We start from the raw sequence: 23062 nt of genomic DNA on the forward strand, positions 1-23062 counted from the left end.
AATATTGTCTCAACCCAAGTACCTTATTGCATGGCTAATTTCGGTGCTAACGGTACTAACACAATGAGGCACAAACCCTATATTTACGATTGTTACCGTTACGCGCTTGAAACACCTCCCGATTCGACAATCTCACTTCTCACCCACAACCAGATGAGTGAGGATGATTCGTGATGATGGTTAATTCATTCATAAAGCGCGAGACGTTTGGTGAGAAGAGAGCGAATGCATTCCCTCTCCCTCCTTCAAACGATTTTGTCCAGGGAGAGAGGGACAAGTTTGAAAGGCCAAAATTTATTCGTGTCCGAATCAGCTGTCAAAAATCTGCCAGCTTTCGCGTGGTGGTCGCGTGTTTACGTTGGTTTCATAACTGCGGCAGAATTTTGCAGAGCTCGAGCTTGGTCGCCGTGTGTCTGTCGTTTGTCTGCTGGAAATAACTGTACAGTGCGTATTTTCTTCGACTAGACCAGCTGAGGCTGCAATCTGCTAGCAGATAATGAAAGGGTCCAAGTGTGATGTTTGAAAGTGCGTTGCGAGTGATTGGTGGATTTCTGCTCAAAACCGGAAAAAAGCAGGTGCTCCATTGAGGAAAGTCAGTGCCGAGGTCAGTGCTTTTTGCCACAAGAAAATCGAAAGAAATCAACCAAGTGAAAAGAAGAGTATTGATCCTATAAGTGCATTCTATTTTGTTCATTCTTGCTATCAGTGCCAATAAAACCAGTTTTCTGCTAGTGGTGTGTACAATCAAGATCTAGTATTATCACATGCGATGTGATCCGAGAAGCTAATACACTACCACGTTGGCTTGCGGATCACACTAGTACAGAGCAGCTAGCGTAGGAGAAGGACAGTACGAGGAAAACCGAAGAAACATCCAAGGGAAGACGGCGACGGACGCACACTGCCCTATCCAACACTACCATCATTGGGAGCACAACAATCTCGTGCGGAACTTCGGTGCAGGAAAACGCGACGACGATCATCCGACGAAACAGTAGTGCAAGTTAACTAGTGTATGGCTAGTTTTCCTAATTAAATTTGACGTCCACACATATTCAAACGGCGAAAACATGAACTCGAAGGTAATTTCTACGAGCGCGATTCGGAACGGACACAGTCAGTTGACATTTCGCGTCCGTATCGAGCTGTCCTCCGATTTATGAGAAAAGTGCTCAGTACTGGTTCCGTTACCGCCGTCGCGACGATTCTAATGAGTTCATTTCTGTTTAATCTAATTTTGAAGCCCCCGTCCGCCAATGGACTGGCAGCAGCAGCGGGCGGGCAACCGCTCATCCCGTACAACATCGATTGGATATTCCCCCAGCTGCGGCGCCCGTCACGTCTGTGGCACATTGCTAGCACAGGAGTTATCGGATTTGTGGGATTTGTCTCCAAGATTGTGATCGGTAAGTGTGGTCAAGGGTAATCAGTTCTGTGTCTTTCGGTAACTTACATAAGTGGTTTCACACTCACACTATACGCATACACTATTTATATGCAAAGAAACATTGCAAGATTGCGAAGTGGAACGTTGCATAGCTCCGGCAAACCAGTTTCCAGATATCTAGCCGATAGGGTCTGTTTAACTTTCCGTGGCATTACAGCGAACCGCGTGAGCGGAAACGTCATGCAGTGGAGCAGAAAATTGACTCTCATCATTAGTTGCAGTTTTTATGGCCTTGTCTAGTGATGAGTAGATGAGCCATATAGTGCTAAGGAGTTGCACAACCCGCCGCCGTCACCGACCCGTGTGGCGGTCAAATCTTATTTGCTTCATTGGCGCCTTATGTCGGTTCGTTCGTCGGTGGTGCCTGCCCTCAGTCTCTGTTCGGTGGTAAATAGGACAACGAACGACATTGACGAGCTTTTTGATCCCTCTCTCTCTCTCTCACTTTGTCTGCAGCTGTGATTGTTGTTTGGCGCGATTTATGCTCTACCACGATGACGGTCGTGTGCGCGGTGCGTTGAGTGGCGGGCGACAAGCAAAGCTCTTCCCGAAGCGATCGAATTCAGAAATCATAAATCGGATCAGAAAAGGCTTATAGGACAGTGGGTTTGACTAGATTTTCTTTAAAATTAGATTGGGCAAAAGTCGTGTTCAAACAAATGTTGATAAATTTAGATGGGTAACTGAACTGGATTATTTTCTGAGCTTTGAAAGTGTTTTTGTTTAATGTGTATAGCACACTAGATAACGTTGCATTTGTATATGTCTAGTAGCTTTGGCGTTCAACACTGCCTAAATGAAACGAAGGTTTTTGTTTATCGAAAGAGGAATGTTTGATGATATCCTATCTCAAAATGTGCAATGCTTCATACGAATCGGAGAAGGTCGAGTTAATTTTTAATTTGCTTTTTGGCGTGGAACAGGTCTGGGAGTATTCTGCCAAAACTTCAACTGCCAACTTGGAATTGATTCTTAAATTATCTTCGTTTATGCTTTGAAATGTTCATCGAAATTCTCATGGAATGCTCATTTTTAGCTACGTTCAAATTCTTTTAGCAATTGAATTAAAATACTCCGAATTCCATTGAAACGTTCCTTTCAATTCTTTTAGAAACACTTCTTTCAATTCTCCTGCTTTAGAATACTCAATAAGAGCTCTATTTTTTGAAGACTTCAAAGAATTCTGCTGGAATTATCCTCAAAATTTCTGGAATTTCTTTACAGAATTCCCTTGGATTGCTCCTAGAATTCTTTTGGGATTCACCCCAGAACTACCTTGGAATTATCCTTAGTATTCATTTGATGCTCTCCTCGCAAATTCGTTAGGTTCATTCCTAGGTTTCACCAGGTATTTTTGAAACTACTTTGGAAGCAATCCTTAGATTTTTCTCGTAGTTCTCTGTATTTACATTTGTATACTCCTCAGAATTCTTTTAAATTTACCCATAGAATTCTCTAAATAAGTTGGACATAAATCTAAAAATTCTTTAGAAATTCTCATAGAAATACTTTTGATAAAGTCACAAATGAAGGTTCTTTCATCAGGTCCAAGAGCCTTGAACATTTTCCAATTATTTTTCTCTTTGGTTTTAAATCTGTGTTCGTGGAAAATTTTCAAAAGCCGGCAATAATTTCTAACTTCTAGGACTATAGAATATGGAAAATCTTGAATGTGATATGGGCGTAGACCGGATTTACTACTACTTGAAAATACGTCTTAGCTTGATGAGAGACAAACTTGGAATGGCATTTTATTTCAGACTATGAGAATACATTTATTTGTAGGTTGCTTCGATTATTCGTCGCTTGCTAGGTTTCTACCTCCAACACTCCTCCTCGACGAAAGAATCATGGCTGCATCTCGAAACCGCGTTTGCTTGATACGTTGAAGAGGCTTCGTCATCATGTCTGCAATCATTTCGTTTGTTGGAAGGTACTGTGGACTGATGATTCCTTGCTCCTTCAGTTGACGCGCATAGTGGTACTTCGTGTCAACATGCTTCGAACGTCGCTCGCTGGAGTTGGATTCGAGTTGCTTGATGGCGCTCTGGTTGTCCTCGTTCATAGTAACCGGAAACTTGGTGTGGATTCCCAGATCGTCGAATAGTCGTAATATCCAGCATAACTCCTTGCAGCTCTTCGTTATAGCAACGTACTCGGCTTCCGAACTGCTCAATGTTACGCAATCTTGTTTCCTGGAACACCATCCAATCATACCACCTGCATACCGGATCAGGTAGCCTGTGGTTGACTTGCGATCTTTGGTGTCACCAGCCCAGTCGGCATCTACGTACACCTCCAATTGCGTGGAATCGGCTCCCAGGATTAGCTCGTGGTCAATAGTACCTTTTAAGTACCTCAGGATACGCTTCGCCTCCACCCAATCAGCCTGTGAGGGGGAAACTAGTTTTTCTCCCCAGGATTGAAACAGCTGCTGCAACATCAGGTCGAGTACACATGGCCACGTACAACAACCCACCAATCAAGCTGGCATACTGATGGTTATTGGGCAGCGGGATCTCCTCCTTTGGATGTAGGTGGCTTGGGTCCAATGGTAAAGCGGATGGCTTCGCGTTTTCCAAACCGAATCTGGTCAGAAGCTTCTGGATGTAGGCTCTCTGACTTAGTGCAACGTGTTTCTCGGAACGGAAGACCTGGATACCAAGGAAGTGCTGGATATCCCCGAGCGACGTCTCCGTGAAATATTGGTTCAGCTCATTAACGATGGCCTTGTAGTCGTTTTCAGTCTCGCATGCTATAATGAAATCGTCAACATATACAGCAATATAAGCGATTTTAACTCTGTTCTGCATGACGTAGAGACAACAATCGTTCTTGGACGGCTTGAACCCCATTTGTATCAGCGTTTTGTCCAATTTGTGGTTCCAAATACGGGCGGCTTGCTTCAACCCGTACAATCCTTTGCGAAGACAACAAACCACGTTTTCTGCATCCGCTATGCATCCAGGAGGCAACCGCATGAAGACGGGTTCTTGTAGCTCACCATTCAAGTACGCTGTCTTGACATCTGCATGTTTGATGAGAAGTTTCTTCTGGCAGGCGACGGAGAATAGTGTCCGGTACGTTGTTTGCTTCACCACGGAAGCAAAAACTTCGTCGTAGTCGACTCCATATTTCTGCGTAAACCCTTGAGCTACAAGCCGCGCCTTGTACCGGATGACCCTTCCATTCTCGTCCGTATCTCTTATCGGGATATCAGCTCGTGGTTTCTCAACGGATACGAAAAACTTTCGATTGGTGCACATGTGGGAGCTGGCTCCAGAATCCACGATCCATTTCGTCACTGGTCCTTCACGAGCGCTGAAAACGAAATCCTCTTCAGTGGACTCCGTTTTTCTTGCATTTGCCTGTTGCTTGGCAAACTTCTTGGTTTCCTTGGCAACCGATTTTTCACTTCGAGAAGCTTCATCCTGGCTCTGCTTCTGCCAAATTCTGCAGTCTCGCTTCTTGTGGCCGACCTTCTGGCAGTGGTGGCACACAATGGATTTCGATTTCCCGGCCACCTTCAATACCGCTGAATCCGCCGGAACAGTCCCTTTTCGCTTCTGCACCTCATTGATAATTTTATCCTTTACAAGGGCCAGCGTCAGCTCGTCCTCCGACCGATTTTCGAGGGTAGTCGTCAGCGCGTCGACTTGCTTGGTAGAGCTTGGTAGACTGCGGAACACCAGGATTACCTGCAAATCGTCGTCGAGCTTCGTACCAGCGTTGGCCAGTTTTTCAAACAAACTCTCGAATTCTACCAGGTGGTCCTCGATGTCGTCTCCTACCTGGAACTTGAGATCGCAAATCCGCTTCAGCAGGTGAACCTTCGACGTGAGTGACTTCATGTTGCTTCTCCAGATTCTTCCATACTTCCTTTGCGGTTTTCGTAGCCCGGATATGGCCGTGTTGACTCCTGCTCAGCAGCAGCCAATGGTCGCACGCGCTTTCTGATCCCCTTCGTCCCAGGCAATCAGCTCCGCCGCGTTCGCTCGGTTTGCAGCCTCTTCCGGCTTGACTCCGGGCACGATGTACTTCCATAGTCCTTCGCGAACCAGTAGGAATTCCACCTCCAGCTTCCAGGTTTCGTAGTTTTCGTTCGTCTGCTTCGTTATTCCGGATCTTTCCATCTTGAACTTCTTCGGGCCCAAAACCTCTTGAATGTGATATGGCCATAGACCGGATTTACTACTACTTGAAAATACGTCTTAGCTTGATGAGAGACAAACTTGGAATGGCATTTTATTTCAGACTATGAGAATACATTTATTTGTAGGTTGCTTCGATTATTCGTCGCTTGCTAGGTTTCTACCTCCAACAGAAAAGCTACATCTCAGATTTTTTTTTAGATTTCCACAGTCTTGAAGATTCATCTTTGTCTAAGACATTTCTTTAGATCTTAATTAATTTAAGTAAAACATTCGCACAAATGTCCCAGCTAGGTTAATAATACCGTTCATAAACTTAATAAAATCTATGGTTCTATAAGTCACTAAAATTTAAAATGTTATAGTCTATGATCTTAGTGGTTTTACAAACTTTCGACTACGCTTTCCAATTTTCTTTAGAGATCTTAGATCTTAGTGGTTTTACTAACTTTCGAGTACTCTTACCAATTTCCTGTAAGCTTCAGAGAGGTTATACATAGTGCAGAGATTTTAATTTCGGGCCTATTCTGCGTGGTGTGAGATGTGAGATGGCTCGCTGTCCTGGTGAAGTAACAAGTCACCTCAACATTAGACATGATATTCGAAGATCACTAGATTTAACTTGAAGTCCGCAAAATTTCGAAGAAGTTCTCTGCAGTTCACAAAACAGCTCTGAAGTGCGCTGAACTTCTTTAGACTTTACAATGCTTTCTTGAAGATAGTAAAATTACTCCGTAGCAGTTTTCAAGAGGTCATATGCCATTTATGAATGATCTGAAAACTTCAAGAAAAGTTCTCTGATCTTAAAAGGAAGTTCTTTGAAGTTCAAGAGAAATTCTCTGATGTTCAGGCGAAGTTCTCTTAATTTCAGGTGAAATTCTTTGAACTTCAGGTAAAACTATCTGAACCTCAGATGAAATTATGTGAACTTCAGGCGAAACTATCTGAACTTCAGATGAAATTATGTGAACTTGAGGCGAAATCCTCTGAACTTCAGGCGAAATCGTCTGAACTTCAGGCGAAATTCTTTGAACTTCAGACGATATGCTCTGAACTAAAAGGGAAGTTCACAGAAGCTCACAGTCCAAGGAAAAGTTCACAGAACGCATAATTTCCGAAAAAAATGTTCAAGAGAACTTCTGATGAGATGTTGTGCTATGCATCTTCCCACCCAATAAATCTTAAGCAAGAAAGCGCAGCTCCAATTCAAGTTCTTTCAAATATCAAACGCAGTCATCGATGTAATTTACAAGCACACCCTCTTGACACACATTTCAACGGACAGTAAAGCATGTACGATGTACACATGTTTTTGTTGACTCAAATAACTTACCGGTTGGCCTTGCGTTACAGGGCCAAACAGAAGAAACAAAACACCAAACGACTGCCTCGATGGGCGCGCAAGGGTAAGCACCAAAATTGCAATATTTGTCAACACTCCGTCCCAGGCGTCTCTTGTCTATCTCTTTCCGATTAATTAGATCATAGCAAAACCCAAATGTAAACCTTTGTAACATCAGGCTATAAAACCCCAAGGATTTCGAAATAAAGAACAGTCTTTTGTCAACCAGAGACCCTAAATTTCGTCAAATCGAGTCGAGAACACCGCTAACTGAAGAAACTCCTTGCAAAAGCGATTCCAAATGCTTGTGATGGAAGAACACCGCTTACTTGCCAAAGTCTCTACGATTGCGCATACACGTGATTCAATAGAATCGATCTTTTGAGACAACGACTCCTGATCCGCTCATTGCTTCCAGCCAATATTCGCCTGCACCATCAAGGCATCCTTCGCAAGTTGCTCAGACTCTAGGACGTATTGAAACTATACCTGCTCCTTCAGGCTTGCTGCTGTATTATCAGAACGTCGGTGGTATCAACTGTGATGTCGACGATTTTCGCGTAGCTACCTCGGATCTTTGCTACGACATCATTATTCTCACGGAGACATGGTTGGATTCACGCACGCTCTCTCGTCAGGTGTTCGGCGCCGATTATGAAGTTTTCCGTTGCGATAGGAATGCTGCTAATAGTCGAAAAGTTAAAGGTGGAGGTGAACGTCGATTAAACTGGGCGATCGTACCTTGTTTCTCTGTGCGGTTTACTTTCCTCCCGACCGTATACGGGAGCGTGACCTCATCGAAACCCATTGCCAATCGGTTTTCTCTGTTCTGGATACCGCCTTCAATCTCCCGGGGATTTCATGGAAAAAAAACTCGCAACGGCTTCCTCTATCCTGACATGGATCACTCTGTCATCCATTCCTACGCTTCGCTCCTTCTGGACAATTACAGCTCAGCCACTCTTTCTCAAATCAACCATGTTATTAACCAGAACAACCGCAGTTTGGATCTTTGTTTTGCAAGCGCCCAGGACATGGCTACTTTCTTATGCAAGGCGCCCACTGGATCGTCACCAACCGCCGCTACTGGTGACGTTAAGTACTAAGCTGATGCATGATTTTAATATTTCACCTGCCACCGTTTCCTACGATTTTCGCAACGCCGACCATGGTAGTATCATAGAGGTAACTCTAAGACCACTGGGTCCCGAAGAAAATCATTATTATTTTTGGCTCACTCAGTACCAGAACAACGGTCCCAAGCAGTCCCAAGCTATTTCACTCACCCCTGCATATTCTGCATGAATCCACACACCCCTGATGTTATCGGTCAAACTTTCATAGCGAATCAAAACAAACATAGTGTAGTAATAGAATTTCAACTAGAAAAGGGTACGTTAATCGTTTGCTTGGGACCAATAGGCTACTAAAGTGGTGAGCTAATTTAAAATCGTTAGTTTCGTATTGATTGTTGGTAGTATCGCCGAGTTACTCTCCAATTTAGATTGGGACGACTTATTGGACACCGTTGAGTCCGCCGCTCAAACTATTTCCAATGTCTTGGCATATATCATTGACAGACACGTTCCGAAAAAGATTCATCATCATACGACCCATCCACCATAGCATACGAACGAATTTTGTCGACTGAAATCCAAAAAGAGAGCCGCTCTTAGGAAGTTCACCAAGCACCGCACACTACCCCTTCAACGTCACTATGTCAGGATCAATCACGCATACAAACGAGTTGCGAAACGGTGCTTTCTTCAGTATCGACGTGGATTGCAGAGAAAGCTTAAGTCACGTCCCAAGCAGTTTTGGAAGTTTGACAACGAACAACGTCATGAAGCTGGTCTGCCGTCGTCTATGACACATAATGGTAACGTGGCCTCATCTACGCAAGATATCTGTCAGCTGTTCTCTGAAAAATTTGCTAGTGTCTTCACGGACGAGAGACTGAGTGACGACCATGTCCGACTGGCTGCCAGTTACGTACCACTCTCTGGCCAAACCATGAGCAGAATTGACATCAATCCCGAGATTTTTTTCAGGGCTTCATCGAAACTCAAGTCGTCGTACAATCCGGGTCCTGATGGAATTCCATCGGTGTTCCTCAAGACGCACTTGGACAGTTTGTTGTCTCCACTGCTGCACGTTTTCAACGGTCTGTGAACGTCGGTGTTTTCCCATCCTGTTGGAAGCTAGTGCACATGTTTCCGGTACATAAAAAAGGCAACAAACAGGACGTTGGCAACTACCGTGGCATTACTTCGCTTAGCGCTGTTGCTAAATCGTTCGAACTCGTTGTTATGGAACAGTTACTCGTTCACTGTAAGCCGTATATTAGTATCGACCAGCATGGTTTCATGGCTGGTCGCTCCACTGCCACTAACTTGCTGTGCCTTACTTCCTACATCTCTAACAGTAGGTCGGATCGTGCTCAGACGGATGTCATTTATACTGACTTATCTGCTGCCTTCGAAAAATTGAATCCCCGCATATCAATCGCTAAACTGGACAGGCTTGGTATCCACAGCTGCCTTTTGCAATGGTTTCAGTCGTACCTCACCGATCGCTATCTTACTGTTGTCATTGGTGATCACCAGTCCCGTACGTTCGCTGACACATCCGGCATACCCCAGGGTAGTCACCTGGAACCGCTGATTTTCCTGATTTATTTCAACGACGTGGATCTGGTAATTGAGGAACCACGATTATCTACCTCCGAATTCACTCAATTGAAGACTGTTGCTTCCTTCAACGTCAGCTGAATGCTTTTGCTGATTGGTGTATTCTGAATCGTATGAAGCTTAACCCGTCCAAATACTCGGTTATCTCTTTTTCGCGCAAGAAAGAGACTATTATGTTCAAGTATGTTTTGTTAGGCACTGAAATTGAGCGCGTCAGCCAAATTAAGGACCTAGGCGTGATTCTGTATACAAAACTCTCTTTCAAGCAGCACATATCGCACGCCGTCGACAAAGCTTCCAGAATTCTAGGGTTTATCTTCAGGATTGCCAAAGACTTCACGAATATCTACTGCCTTAAATCGTTGTACTGCTCCTTGTCTCGCTCCATATTAGAATACTGCTCGCTTGTCTAGACTCCTCACTACAACAACGGTGTCGAAAGAGTTGAGTCTGTTCAGCGACGTTTCCTGAGAAATGCGCTACGTAAACTGCCTAGCTACGAAAGTCGTTTGCAACTGATCCATCTAGAGCGCCTGTTGGTCCGAAGAGATACAGCAAGGGCATTGGTAATTGCGGATATTTTGCGAGGACGCACCGATTGCCTTGTCCTCCTTGAGCAAATTGACATCAATGTTCAACCCCGAACCCTACCGAATAATTCAATGCTGCGCCTGCCCATACAGCGAAATAATTATAGCATGTTCGCTGCAATCGGTGGTTTACAGAGAATCTTCAATAGGGTCTCCGCACTGTTTGATTTTGACCTGACTCGTCAGCTGGTTCGCCGGAGGTTTAGTTCGTTTTTTTTCTAGATCAGTTTAGTTTGTTCAGTAATGTTCCTTTTTTTAAGATGTTATGTACTTATTGATGTTTTGTTTAAGTACTTTTCATGTTTAGTTTAAGTTACATCATTGGGGCAAATAACGCCTGTTGATGTTCAGTCATATAAATAAATAAATAAATAAAAGCGATAGTATGAAGTAGTGACATCCGATAATGTACAGAGATCTACCGACGAGAAGTTCAGAGAGCATCCGACGAGAAGTTTAGAGAAATCCCGACAAGACGTTCAGATGTGCACAAGATGTTCATAGTACGTCGGACGAGAAGTTCAGAGTGCTTCTGAGAAGAATTTCAGAGGACATGCAAAAAAAAAGTTTAGAGAACTTTCGAGGCTACGTTCACAAAACTTCCGAGGAGAAGTTCACAGAATTTCCGACAAGAAGTCCAGAGGACTTCTGAGGAGAAGTTCGGAGAACTGTCAAGGGGAGATTCAGAAAACTTCCTATGAGAAGATCAGAGAATTCACAGATCTTCCGAGGAGACGTTCAAAGCTTCCAAGGAGAAATTCTTCCGAGGTGAAGTTCAGAGAACATTCGACGACAAATTCAGAGAACTTCTGATGAGAACTTCACAAAATTTCCCATGAAAAGTTCAGAGAACTACCGAGGAGAAACTCACAGAATTTTCGACGAAAAATCCAGAGAACTTCCGAGGAGAACTACAGAGAACTTCCGACGAGAAATGAAGAGAACTTCCGATGAAGCATTCTGAGAACTTACTTACTTGATACTTGATGGGCTACGAATCGCCAGGTTGATTCAACGCCGAACGAAGTACTCTTCTCCATTGGACTCGGTCCTGAGCCAATCGCTTCCAGTCGCCATGAACGTTTAGCGACCTGATGTCCTCCTCAACTGCAAATAGCCAACGTGTCCGAGGTCTACCCCGGAGTCGACGACCTCTACCGGGTTCTCTGCTGAATATAATATTTGCTTGTCGTTCTTCCGGCATCCGCACTACATGCCCAGCCCACCGTAGTCTGCCGTGTTTTATAAGCTTCACTATATCCGTACTGTTATACACTTGGTACAACTCGTGATTCATGCGACGCCGCCAGATGCCATTCTCCTGTTTACCGCCGAGTATTGTTCGCAGCACCTTACGCTCGAAGACACCAAATGCTCTCCGGTCAGACTCTTTTAACGTCCACGATTCGTGGCCGTAGAGGGCTACCGGAAGTATCAGCGTCTTATACAGAGCGAATTTCGTTTTCGTTTGCAGGCTACGGGACTTCAGCTGGCTACGTAATCCGTAAAAGGCCCTGTTTGCAGCTGCAATACGTCTCTTCACCTCGCGGGTAACATCATTATCGCATGTCACTAGTGTTCCAAGATACACAAATTCTTCCACTACCTCAAATTGTTCACCATCTAACAACACTACACTACCAACACCACTATTGCTCCCACGCTGTCTACCGACTACCATGTACTTCGTTTTGGTAGAACTTATCGTGAGCCCAATCCTCGCCGTATCCCTCTTAAAAGGCACAAACGCCTCTTCCACTGCTCTACGGTCAATTCCGATGATATCGATGTCGTCCGCAAAGGCAAGGAGCATGTACGATCGTGTGATGATGGTACCGTTCATCTGCACACCAGCTCTCCTAATCGCTCCTTCAAGAGCAATGTTGAACAGTAAGTTTGAAAGTGCATCACCCTGCTTCAATCCATCTAAGGTCACGAACGAGGTCGAAATCTCATCTGCAACCCTTACACTTAATTTCGATCCATCTAGCGTTGCGCGAATCAGTCTAATTAGTTTCGCCGGAAAACCATGTTCTAGCATAATCTGCCAAAGCTCATTTCTCTTCACTGAATCGTATGCTGCTTTGAAATCAATAAACAGATGGTGAGTCTGCAAGTTGTACTCCCGGAATTTATCAAGGATTTGACGCAGGGTAAACATTTGATCCGTCGTTGATCGGCCCTCACGAAAACCAGCCTGGTATTCCCCGACGAAGGACTCCTCAAGCGGTCTCAATCTGTTAAACAGAACGCGTGACAGTATTTTGTACGCCGAATTCAGAAGAGTTATTCCTCGATAATTGGCGCACTCGAGTATGTGCCCTTTTTTGAATAATGGGCAAATGAGGCCATCCAACCAGCTAGCAGGCAGTTCTTCGTCCTCCCATATCTTCGTTAGAATACCGGTGGATTGCTTGATGCAGCTGCTCACTTCCGTGTTTGAAAAGTTCGGCCGGGAGCTCGTCCTTCCCAGCAGCCTTATTGTTTTTCAGCTCACGTATTGCCTTTTTAACCTCGTCTAGCGTTGGAGGCTCCACAGCTTGATCGTCGTCTGCGATGTTTACTCTGTTCCTCGATACTCCCTCACTCTCTCCATTCAACAATGTCTCAAAATGTTCTTTCCACCTGGCAGCCACCATTGTTTTATCTGTCAGCAAATTCCCCTCAAGGTCATTGCACATGGCGGGAGATGGCACTGTTTTACTCCGCACACCATTGACAGTCGCGTAGAACCTTCGCATATCGTTCTGTTCCATACTTTCTTGCGCCTCAGCAATCACGCGTTCTTCGTATTGCCTTTTCTTTCTGCGGTGGGTTCGTTTCTCAGCTGCCCTTGCTACCTTGTACCGCTCTCTGTTCAGCCGGGTACCAGACACTAACATCCGGCTTCTGGCAACGTTCTTCTCATCCGTCAACCTCTGGCACTCCTCATCAAACCAGCCATTACGTGGTCGTCTTTGAGCTGTACCTATCACTTCTTGTGCTGTTGTGTTCACCGCTCCGTGGATTGTGTTCCACAGATTGTTGAGGTCCTCGTTCACGTTGATTTCGCTAATCCGCTCATCAAGCTTCTGGCGGTACTCTGCAGCAACACCTTCTACTGACAAGCGATGGATATTGAAACGCATCGATCTCCGGTTCGTTGAATTCGTAACGGTCGATAGACGCGCCCGAATTTTGCAGACAACAAGATAATGATCTGAGTCAATGTTAGGCCCCCTAAAAGTCCTTACATCAATGACATCTGAGAAGTGTCGGCCATCCACCAACATGTGATCGATCTGGGTGCAAGTTTCGCCATTTGGGTGTCTCCAGGTGTGCTTTCGGATATTCTTGCGTGCAAAGTAGGTGCTACTGATGGCCATACCTCTAGCAGCGGCGAAGTTTATCAGTTTCAGGCCGTTATCATTGGTTACTGTATGTAGGCTCTCTGTACCAATGATTGGACGAAAAAAATCTTCCCTCCCGACCTGCGCATTTGCATCTCCGATTACAATCTTCACGTCGTGTTTTGGGCACTCATCATAAGTTTTATCGAGACTGTCATAAAACGCGTCCTTCACGTCATCGGATTTATCGTTGGTTGGCGCATAGATGTTGATCAGGCTGTAGTTGAAGAATGTGCCCCGAATCCTTAATACACAGATGCGGTCGCTTACCGGTCTCCACCGCATAACACGCTTCATCTGCTTCCCGATCACTATGAACCCTACTCCATGTTCTGCCCTATCGCCACCGCTGTGATAGATATGATACTTGAAGGAAGTGTTGGCGATGGGATCCACCGCCCGGAATTCACGTTCTCCGGATCTAGGCCACCGTACTTCCTGAATAGCAGCTACGCTCACATTCACTTTTTGCAGTTCACGAGCCAAAAGGCCCGCTCGTCCAGGTTCATTTAAGGTTCTGACATTTCAAGTACCGAGTTTCCATTCATTGTCCTTATTTCGTTGCCGGGTCGGTTGCCGAAACTTCCGTTCGTTGTTTTCTCTTTCTTCGTTTTTCTGAGTAATGTTGGGGGTTTCAGTATGCTACCTTACCGGGGTCGCGATACCTACATCATGTTGGTGGGGCTGCCACCTTAGGTGTAGCTGACGTGATACAGCATTTCTTATTCAGCCGCTCGCTCCGAGACAGACGCTGTTTGAGCCGCACCTCCATGGTGAACAGACGCTCGAGGGTCGCACCTCCTCACTTTGCTATCACCACGATCCGGATCCATGTTTTTATCGTGGTGACATTGCCCAGGCTACGCTACCAGCATCTTTTGCTGGCGGTCTTTGTCATCGGCTGACCCGTGGAAGCGTGAGGTAGGAACTTGTGAGGACCAGAGCAGTTGGGACAACACTCCTTCCAGTTTGTCGACTCACCATTTGTAGCCCAATTCTGAGAACTTACTGACGATAAATTCCGAAAACTTTCTACTAGAAATTCACAGTACGTCCGACGAGACGTTCACCCAGAAGAGCAGCTTAATCAGAAGCATAATTCATCCCAAATAGGCAGCAAGTTTCTTGGCAAAGATGGAACATAAAATGGTGCTTCGTGGAAACCTTCCCACAATGGCTTTCTCTTTCCGGACCCCGCTGGTTCTGCTTTCCATCCTGGATCAGTTAGCCTTCTCGATAGCTATAGCGCAGCGACGTTATCTCAAATCAATCCCGCGGTTAACGAGAACAATCGTAGCTTAGACCTCTGTTTCATAAGCGCTCAGGATACGGCTCCATTCATCTCGTCGGCTCCTTCTCCACTCGTAAAGTTCCTCATCATCCTCCTTTGGTTATTACTGTTGAAGACAATCACATTCGGGATCTCGAAGACATCTCCACTACGGTGTCTTACAAGCCGATCATCGTAGCATTGCCGATGTGCTGTCAAGCATTGATTGGGAAAACATACTCGATTCTGATAACGTCGAAACCGCTGCTCAAACTTTTTCACATGTCTTGGCTTATGTCATTGACAGACACGTACCTAAGAGCGTTCACCAAATTGCATCGCACCTCCCTTGGCAGACGAACGAATTGAAGAAGCTGAAATCGATCAAGAGAGCCGCGTTGAGGAAATTCACTAAATATCGAACGATGTCACTGAAACGTCACTACGTTAAGCTCAATTATCAGTTCAAGCGAGTCAGCCGTCAATGCTACTTGCATTATCTGCGAGGGATTCAAAGGAAATTCAAGTCGCACCCGAAGTCTTTCTGGAAGTACGTAAAGGAGCAGCGCAGAGAGTCCGGTCTACCATCATCCATGATATTGAACGGCGAAGTCGCTTCCACTCCACAGGAAGTCTGCCGCCTGTTCTCCAACAACTTTCTCTGACGAGAGCTTAACCAACGAATACGTGACTCTAGCAGCAAGCAACGTTCCACTTTCCGGTCAAGCTCTCGGTGGAATTGTTGTCAACGCTGAAGTGATAACGACTGCCGCACTCAACCCTGGACCGGATGATGTCCCTTCAGTCTTTCTGAAGAAGCATATCGCTAACTTACTGTCACCGCTACAACATCTGTTCCGATTGTCCATATCGTGTGGCATTTTTCCATCGAACTGAAAATTTGCGCAAATGTTCCCTGTGTATAAAAAGGGTAGTAAACGGAACGTGGATAATTATCGTGGAATTACATCGTTGTGCGCAATTTCGAAGTTATTCGAGTTAATCATCATAGAGCCCCTGCTCTCCCATTGCAAGCAGTATCTAAGTGAAGATCAACATGGCTTCACCTCTGGTCGATCTACTACCACGAATCTACTGTGTCTGACATCGTACATCACGCAAAGTATGGTTGAAAGGTCACAAACAGACGTCATCTACACTGACTTGTCTGCTGCCTTCGATAAGATAAATCACGCCATCGCGACCGCCAAATTGGATAGACTTGGGATTAGCGGAAATCTCTTGAGATGGTTTTGCTCATATCTCGCCAATCGTCAGTTGGTGGGGTAGCCCATGGTGACTGAAAGTCCGACATTTTCGCAGCTACGTCAGGAATACCTCAAGGAAGTCATCTGGGACCGTTGATTTTCTTACTCTACTTCAATGACGTGAATTTAGTTATCGAAGGTCCACGACTATCGTATGCAGACGATCTCAAAATCTACTTACGGATCTGCTCGATCGATGATTGTCAATTCCTCCAACGTCAGTTTGAAGCGTTTGCCGTTTACCAGTTATTTTTCACTATGCTCTCCGGGACACCATTATTGAACGTGTGAACCATGTAAAAGATCTAGGTGTCATCCTGGACTCTCAACTTACATATAAGCAACACATCTCGTACGTCGTCGACAAGTCGTCAAGGACATTGGGCTTTATCTTCAGAACAGCTAAGAATTTCTCCGACATCCATTGCCTCAAGTCACTGTATTGTTCCCTGGTACGTTCCATTCTAGAATATTGTTCTGTGGTTTGGAGTCCGAACTACAACAACGGTACTGAGAGAGTCGAGTCCGTTCAACGCCGCTTTCTGCGATACGCGTTGAGAATCTTACCTTGGAGAGACCCGTTTCATTTGCCCAGCTATGAAAGTCGCTGCCAGCTGATCGACTTGGAGCCTCTTCGCACCAGACGAGATACTTCAAAAGCCCTGCTTGTCGCGGACATGTTACATGTTGGAGCAAGTAAATATTAACGTCCAACCCCGAATGCTTCGTAACAATGTTATGCTGAGAATGCCACTACGCAGGACAAACTATGCAATCAACGGTGCAATAGGCGGACTGCAGCGAGTATTTAACCGAGTTTCATCAGTATTCGATTTTCACCTGCCACGACTAACACTTCGGAGACGTTTCTCTTCATTCTTCTCCAGAAATGGAAACAGTCAATGATCATGTTTTAATGTTTTGTAGTTTTAACTTATGACTTTAATTTTAATTTTAAGTTAAACCATCATTGGGACCATATCGAGTCTGTTGATGCTGACAAATAAATAATAAAAAAATAGGACAAGTTGCGGAAAAGCCCATAGTGGCATTTTATATTCTTGCCGACACTTTCAATCCCTTGCGGCTTCCTCCCGAATAAGAGGCGTATTTATTTATTTACTGCAGCCGATCGGATTGTCCAGAAAGATGATAAAGATGATGAAAAATAATGCATCAGTGGAAGGACCGAGACGAGATTTGCCCTAATATGATATGATATGATATGATAAGATCACCGACGAACCGACGTGACAGCTCATAGAATCTGCATTCAAATTCTTGCCCAAGGCGCCATATTTAAAATACGTTAAACACTACCGATATCTACTCATCCCATCGCGTCATATCGTGAGCAAGGACACGAACACACTTAAAATATATATTGACTTAGTTTGCGTCTCACCTCGATTGATAGATCTGATCGCCCGTTTGACAGATCGAATCGCTCATTTGACAAATCGAACTGCGGACAAACGAAACACTCCAGTGGCATGTCGGTTCGTCGGTGATACGATATAGAACCACTCACTGTAGCAAGACAACTGTCGGTAGACTGTGGACTGTCCTCGCTGTTCGACTTGACCAAGTTTAATAACCTCTAATTGTATTCAATCTACTATTGTATGAAGGGCCAAAAACGGTTTGGGTGAATCTGTGGGCAACATCGTCCACGTGCATCCACGTGGTAAATGAGAATCCCCTTCCAACAACAGGATCATACAATCGGTCGAAAAACAGACCATCCGACCGGAGGATGTCCCAGTCAGTGGGGAGAAGAGCCCGCCTCTTCTCGCGAAATGTTAAAGACAGGGAGTTGGCATTTCCACTCTCCCCATCCATTTCGTTTCAATTGGGTGCCCTGGTCAACCCTCCCGTACCCGAATATAATGTTTCATATAGTAATGGAATGAAAGTTAAGAGAAAGATAAAGGAAAGATGTTGCAAAGGAATCCATGACATCATGATGATTTCGAAGAGCTCCCATAGATATGCTGCCGCTGTTTCTTCAACCGGTGTTAAAAACAGCACTCTCGTCTTCCGTTCCTGACACAGCAGCGTAAACCCCCATCACCCACGAGACACACTCTAGCTGCTCCAACTAGAGGGATTTCAGCAGAGAAACTACGTCCACTTTCCATCACCAATCACTCGCGACACAACGGCTTCAGTTTGCCAGTACAAAGTCTGTAAGACGCAGTTCCTCACCGGCCGAATCAACTCGCGAACAACGCTGAAATGAGAACCGACAATTTCAGCGACCGAAAACAAATGCGTCTAATAGCGGCCACGGCATACTTCGATTGCATTTCTGAAACACAACCTCAACGCACAAACATGACGACGACGACAACATTCGACAAGCGCCTTTCGGAAGCGGAACGGCAGCCCGCAGCAAGCAAGAGAAGAAAAAATGCGCACACAGAGCACGGCACGAGCTGAACTGCTAACGTTGAATGTCAAACGCGAACTGACCCGAGATTGTCTCTAATACAAAAGTTTAAATCTGGGTGAAAATTGAGGAAATTTGAGATACGCAGCCTACCGCTATTAGAGGCAATACATTTTTTTTAATCGTCCAAAATGATCACCATCCTTCTGAAAAATCTAGATCTTATGAAAAAAACATGTTTTCTGTTTATCAACATTACTAAACCTACCTCACCCATGGTCGGTTAGTCAAAGTCTGACCCGCATACAAGAAACAGCGAAGTGATGATAACACAAAGGCAAGAAAGACCGTCTTCGTCGTCGTTGTTGTTGTTGTTGTCGTTTGCAGCAGTTCCTCGGTGTTAAAAACAAGCCTCCAAACTGCGCTGCCGCAATGCTCAACGGACGATGGCCGGGTGACGCGTTTCAAGGTCGGCCCCTTCCCGTCTCACCGCCCACCCGCTCAATATGAATATGAATGCGTGCGCAGTTAGTATGAATGTATGCACATCACCACCATGTGCGTGTGACAAACTTGACTTAGCGCTAAGCAGCAGTGGCGAATTGCAGATTAGCGCCTGGTTGCGTTGTTTACGATTTGAAGTCGTTTTATTTTTACCTACACCTTACACAGTGGAAGGAGCGCGGTGGCGTGTTTTAGCCTGCCGTTTGAAGAATCATCATGCAATCGATCTGACACGCTAAACTACGCTGTGCTGAATGCAGTTGCAAATGGCACTGACTATAGTCGTCGTTGCACTTCGAAGAAACACAAACTAGATGGACTTTGTGTAATGATCAGTCAATTGAAACAGGAAGAAGCGGATTTAAACAAAGCAGCTACTATCGCATATACAAAGCATGTAATTGTAATGAACTATTCTGTTAGATTATTTGGAACGACTATTCCTTTCAGTGCGGATTATACCGCTACCCTTCACTTTTTCCATTTCGCTTTTCGTTACTTACCCCCATGATATAAATATAGATCCGCTAAGTAGCAGTGACACAAATAATCCAATTGAAAAATTCCCTTCCCCCTCCTGCTTACAGTATGGCTCAACAAGACGCGTGTCCACAACATCGAAGTGCTGGAGAATGTCCTGGAAAACCGCCCGAAGGGCACTCCCCTGCTGACCGTTTCCAACCATCACTCATGCTTCGACGATCCCGGCATGTGGGGTAAGTACCCTTCGAACCCATCCATGCGAACCACAATAGCTTCCAGAAATGTACCTATACCTTTTTTGGATCTAAATGTGCCAAAATTGTAACACCAACCTTACCTTTGTTGTATACCATTTCATGTATGTGTAAAATCTGCGTGACACACGCCGCAGGACTGCTGAGCCTTCGTAAATTTGTTTTCCTTTACAAAAGCGCGCTAGCGCCAATGGGAACCCGTTAATAATCTCCATATCCTTCATCATTTTAGGGCTGCTGAAGCTGCGCAACGTGTGCAGTCACAACGTCATCCGGTGGTCGATGGCAGCTCATGACATTTGTTTCACCAACAAGTTTCATTCGCTCTTCTTCATGTACGGTAAATGCATCCCGGTCGTGCGGGGCGCCGGCGTCTATCAACCGGCCGTGGATCTGTGCATAGAAAAGCTGAAGCTGGGACATTGGGTGCACGTGTTCCCCGAGGGGAAGGTCAACATGACCAAGGAAGATCTCAGGTAACGAACGTCAGTATTGTCGTAGTTGTGTGACTTGCGAACACTGGGCATCGATTTGTTGTAGGTTCAAGTGGGGCGTAGGACGGATACTCTACGAATCGCCCATTATGCCAATCATCATTCCCATCTGGCACATCGGAATGGAAACGGTGCTTCCGAACGAGCCACCGTACTACTTTAGGCTAGGCAAGAAGCTGACGTACAACTTTGGTAAGCCGATCGATTTGAATGCCGTCATGGAGCGGTTGAAGACGAATCCCGTCACGGAGGAGGAAGCCAGAAAGATCATCACCGATAGGATCCAGGAGGAGATGATGGTGAGTCACTTGATGATGTAATTGGTCGACAGCTGAACTTACGTTAGGATCGCTGGAAAGTTGCGAAGGGGGCTTCCGCAGAAAGTGCGGTGGAATTTTATAAGGTCACCTACCAAGATTGGTGCGGGACCTAGCGACCATTTCTAAACCATTTACGAATCGATCAGATTGTTCCTTATGGGTTGTCATTTAAATTTCTGTTGGAATTTGATCATTTTCACCCTCGCCTCTTTTTTCGAAACAGCTATATTTTTCAATAAATAATTCTCGATGAACATTTCAAATGGTCCTATCTGCTTTGATCGATTCTCTTCATCGACTTTCTCTTTCCATAACCACTGCTATGCAAACAGATTTCGCGCTAATTCTACCATCTAGTTTGATAAAGGAGGTTCTTTTCTAGCGTCCAAAACGTCAAATACAAGAGGGAAAGGTTTTGCAGCTGAGTTATTGACGAAAGAGAAAGTCGATGAAGAGAATCGATCGAAGCAGATAGGACCATTTGAAATGTTCATCGAGAATTGCATGAAAAATTAAATCGAAATGACTCTGAAGAGACAAAGTTGTAGGAAGATATGGTATATGTGTGATATCTAGACCAACAATTGAAATAGGCGGATCAACAAAACGTAAACATTGGCTTTAAACGCCAATTCCTCGAGAATCAAAGCACATCCAATTATTCTAATACCATCACTTCCTTTATCGAAAGCATTGTTAGTTTACGTGGGAGTGTTTTGATTCGCTAGAATTTTGTGTTTAAAGCCATTGTTTACGGTTGGCTGTTCCGCCTATTCAATTGTTGGTCTAGATATGATTTGATTTAAAAAGTGTATACTGTTTTCGAATACGCTATTGTCAAAAATGAGGCAAAAGTCAAAATGGTTGATTTTCAGCACAAATTTGATTTATTGCAGTTTCATGGAAATCGAAAAAGGTCAATTCTGAAATTAGTTTAACTATGGTAAATGTCGGCTTTCGCAAAACACTTATGCCATATTTTTCTTCAAATGAAATATGTTGCTGATTTCGAGTTGCCGATAATAGAACAGCTGGTAAATACGCAGGAAAGGCTGCCGACAATAGTCACACTCACCTGAGAAGTTTACAGCGTTGTAGAAACGCTTTCAAGCAGTTTTGGACAATTCTGTCGATTTGAATGATTGGAATGGATAGAGAAGCAAGCAGCAGATATATTTAAACAAAGAAACACGTCATAAGGGAAATGGCTGTAATGTTGGCCTATGGATCTAAGATTGGGCCCATCGCTAAAAATCTGCTATTTATCAATTTTATCTAGATGAACGGGTCATTGGGACGGTATTAATGGATATTTTTGGTCGCTATTGAAAATTTAGTCGATTGCTGAATTTATGTATGGGCCCAAATCATGGGACATTTAGGCCGACATTACATCCATTTCCCATATGTGTGCGTGACGTTGAGGAGATGTTAATAGAAGCGCGAACGCTGCTTAGATTGACGAGAATACGTAAATTCCCCTATTAAGCCTGGAAAAGTCCCTATTTGTGATAACAGCACCGACAAACCGACATGAAACTTAAACTTAACTTTTGATCGAGAATCCATAACGGCCGATTCAAATGTGCAGCGATCCCATCTGTCAAAACCATAGAAATATTTTATCTAGATAAAAATATTTTGTCTGAAATAGATTAAACACGAACCAACTCATAAATTTTGTACGCGTGTTCGTGACTAGGATAAATATTTTCCGCGGAAATGGCGGCAGATGTCAGCTTTGTGCTTTGATCAGAAATTTCTTTATAATTTGTGTGATCATTCATGTCGGTTTGTCGATGATAACAGCCCAAGTAACCGTAGACACGTAATTTTGCCTTGTTGCCTATGTACAGCTGAACCAGTGTTTGTAAGTTCTGATAAGGCCCGTATATAGCCAAAAGGGATCCCAATAACACGTGATATTGGAATAAAATATCAAGCATGATATTGATTTTACAAGCTCCTTTGCAATTGCGAAACTATTCAAAAATTCCAAATGAATCAAACTCTGAGCGTAGTTTCAATGAAATGCTGATGAGAATTTCAAGAAAATGCAGAAAAGAATTCCAACAAAAATCTGAGGAGCATTCTGAGGAGCCTTGCAATAAAATTTTGCGAAGAATTTCAAGGATATCGAATGCCAAGGACGAGGGGGCGACACATCAAATCTCACACTAGCTAACCAACCTACGAAAAATCTTTTTTCATCTCTTGCATCTAAACCCATGTACTCGCATCGCTCTCCACCTTTTTGCTGAAAATTTTCAAAATAATAATCAATCGTATTTTTATCTATTAAGCGCGAGTGCATCTCACAACAGCAAAGCAAAATATTTCCTGCATCTTAGATAGAGTCGCCCCCCTCGGCTAAGGATGACTCCAAAATGATCTATGGAGAATTCTAAGTCAATTCCTAGGAAAGTTTCAAGCAAGGCGTAAGTCACTCAGCACATTGTGCCACAATT

At 44.4% G+C, this 23062-nt stretch overlaps 2 protein-coding genes across 4 annotated transcripts in view; one reads left to right on the forward strand and one right to left on the reverse strand.

Annotated features, from left to right (window-relative positions):
• Window positions 1-23062, reverse strand: part of Xxylt (Xyloside xylosyltransferase) — a 302336-nt gene that overhangs the window by 167045 nt on the left and 112229 nt on the right. The gene's annotated exons all lie outside the window — the stretch shown is intronic.
• Window positions 385-23062, forward strand: part of Taz (tafazzin, phospholipid-lysophospholipid transacylase) — a 37135-nt gene continuing 14457 nt past the window's right edge. Inside the window, exons 1-7 of one of the 3 annotated variants that reach the window (XM_065236960.1) lie at window positions 385-604; window positions 707-1082; window positions 1244-1406; window positions 19631-19759; window positions 19918-19932; window positions 20013-20256; window positions 20321-20573. In XM_065236960.1, the coding sequence (XP_065093032.1) occupies window positions 1071-1082; window positions 1244-1406; window positions 19631-19759; window positions 19918-19932; window positions 20013-20256; window positions 20321-20573 (816 nt within the window). In that variant the 5' untranslated portion in view covers window positions 385-604; window positions 707-1070. Of the gene's footprint in view, window positions 605-706; window positions 1083-1124; window positions 1407-19630; window positions 19760-19917; window positions 19933-20012; window positions 20257-20320; window positions 20574-23062 lie in introns of those variants that run through there. The other 2 variants (XM_065236958.1, XM_065236959.1) reach the window with 2 other exon arrangements.

The sequence above is a fragment of the Ochlerotatus camptorhynchus genome, unplaced genomic scaffold (genome assembly GCF_037179485.1).
Source record: "Ochlerotatus camptorhynchus isolate MF236.1 unplaced genomic scaffold, CSIRO-AGI_Acam_v1.1 ptg000577l, whole genome shotgun sequence".
In the NCBI taxonomy this organism is placed as follows: domain Eukaryota; kingdom Metazoa; phylum Arthropoda; class Insecta; order Diptera; family Culicidae; genus Ochlerotatus; species Ochlerotatus camptorhynchus.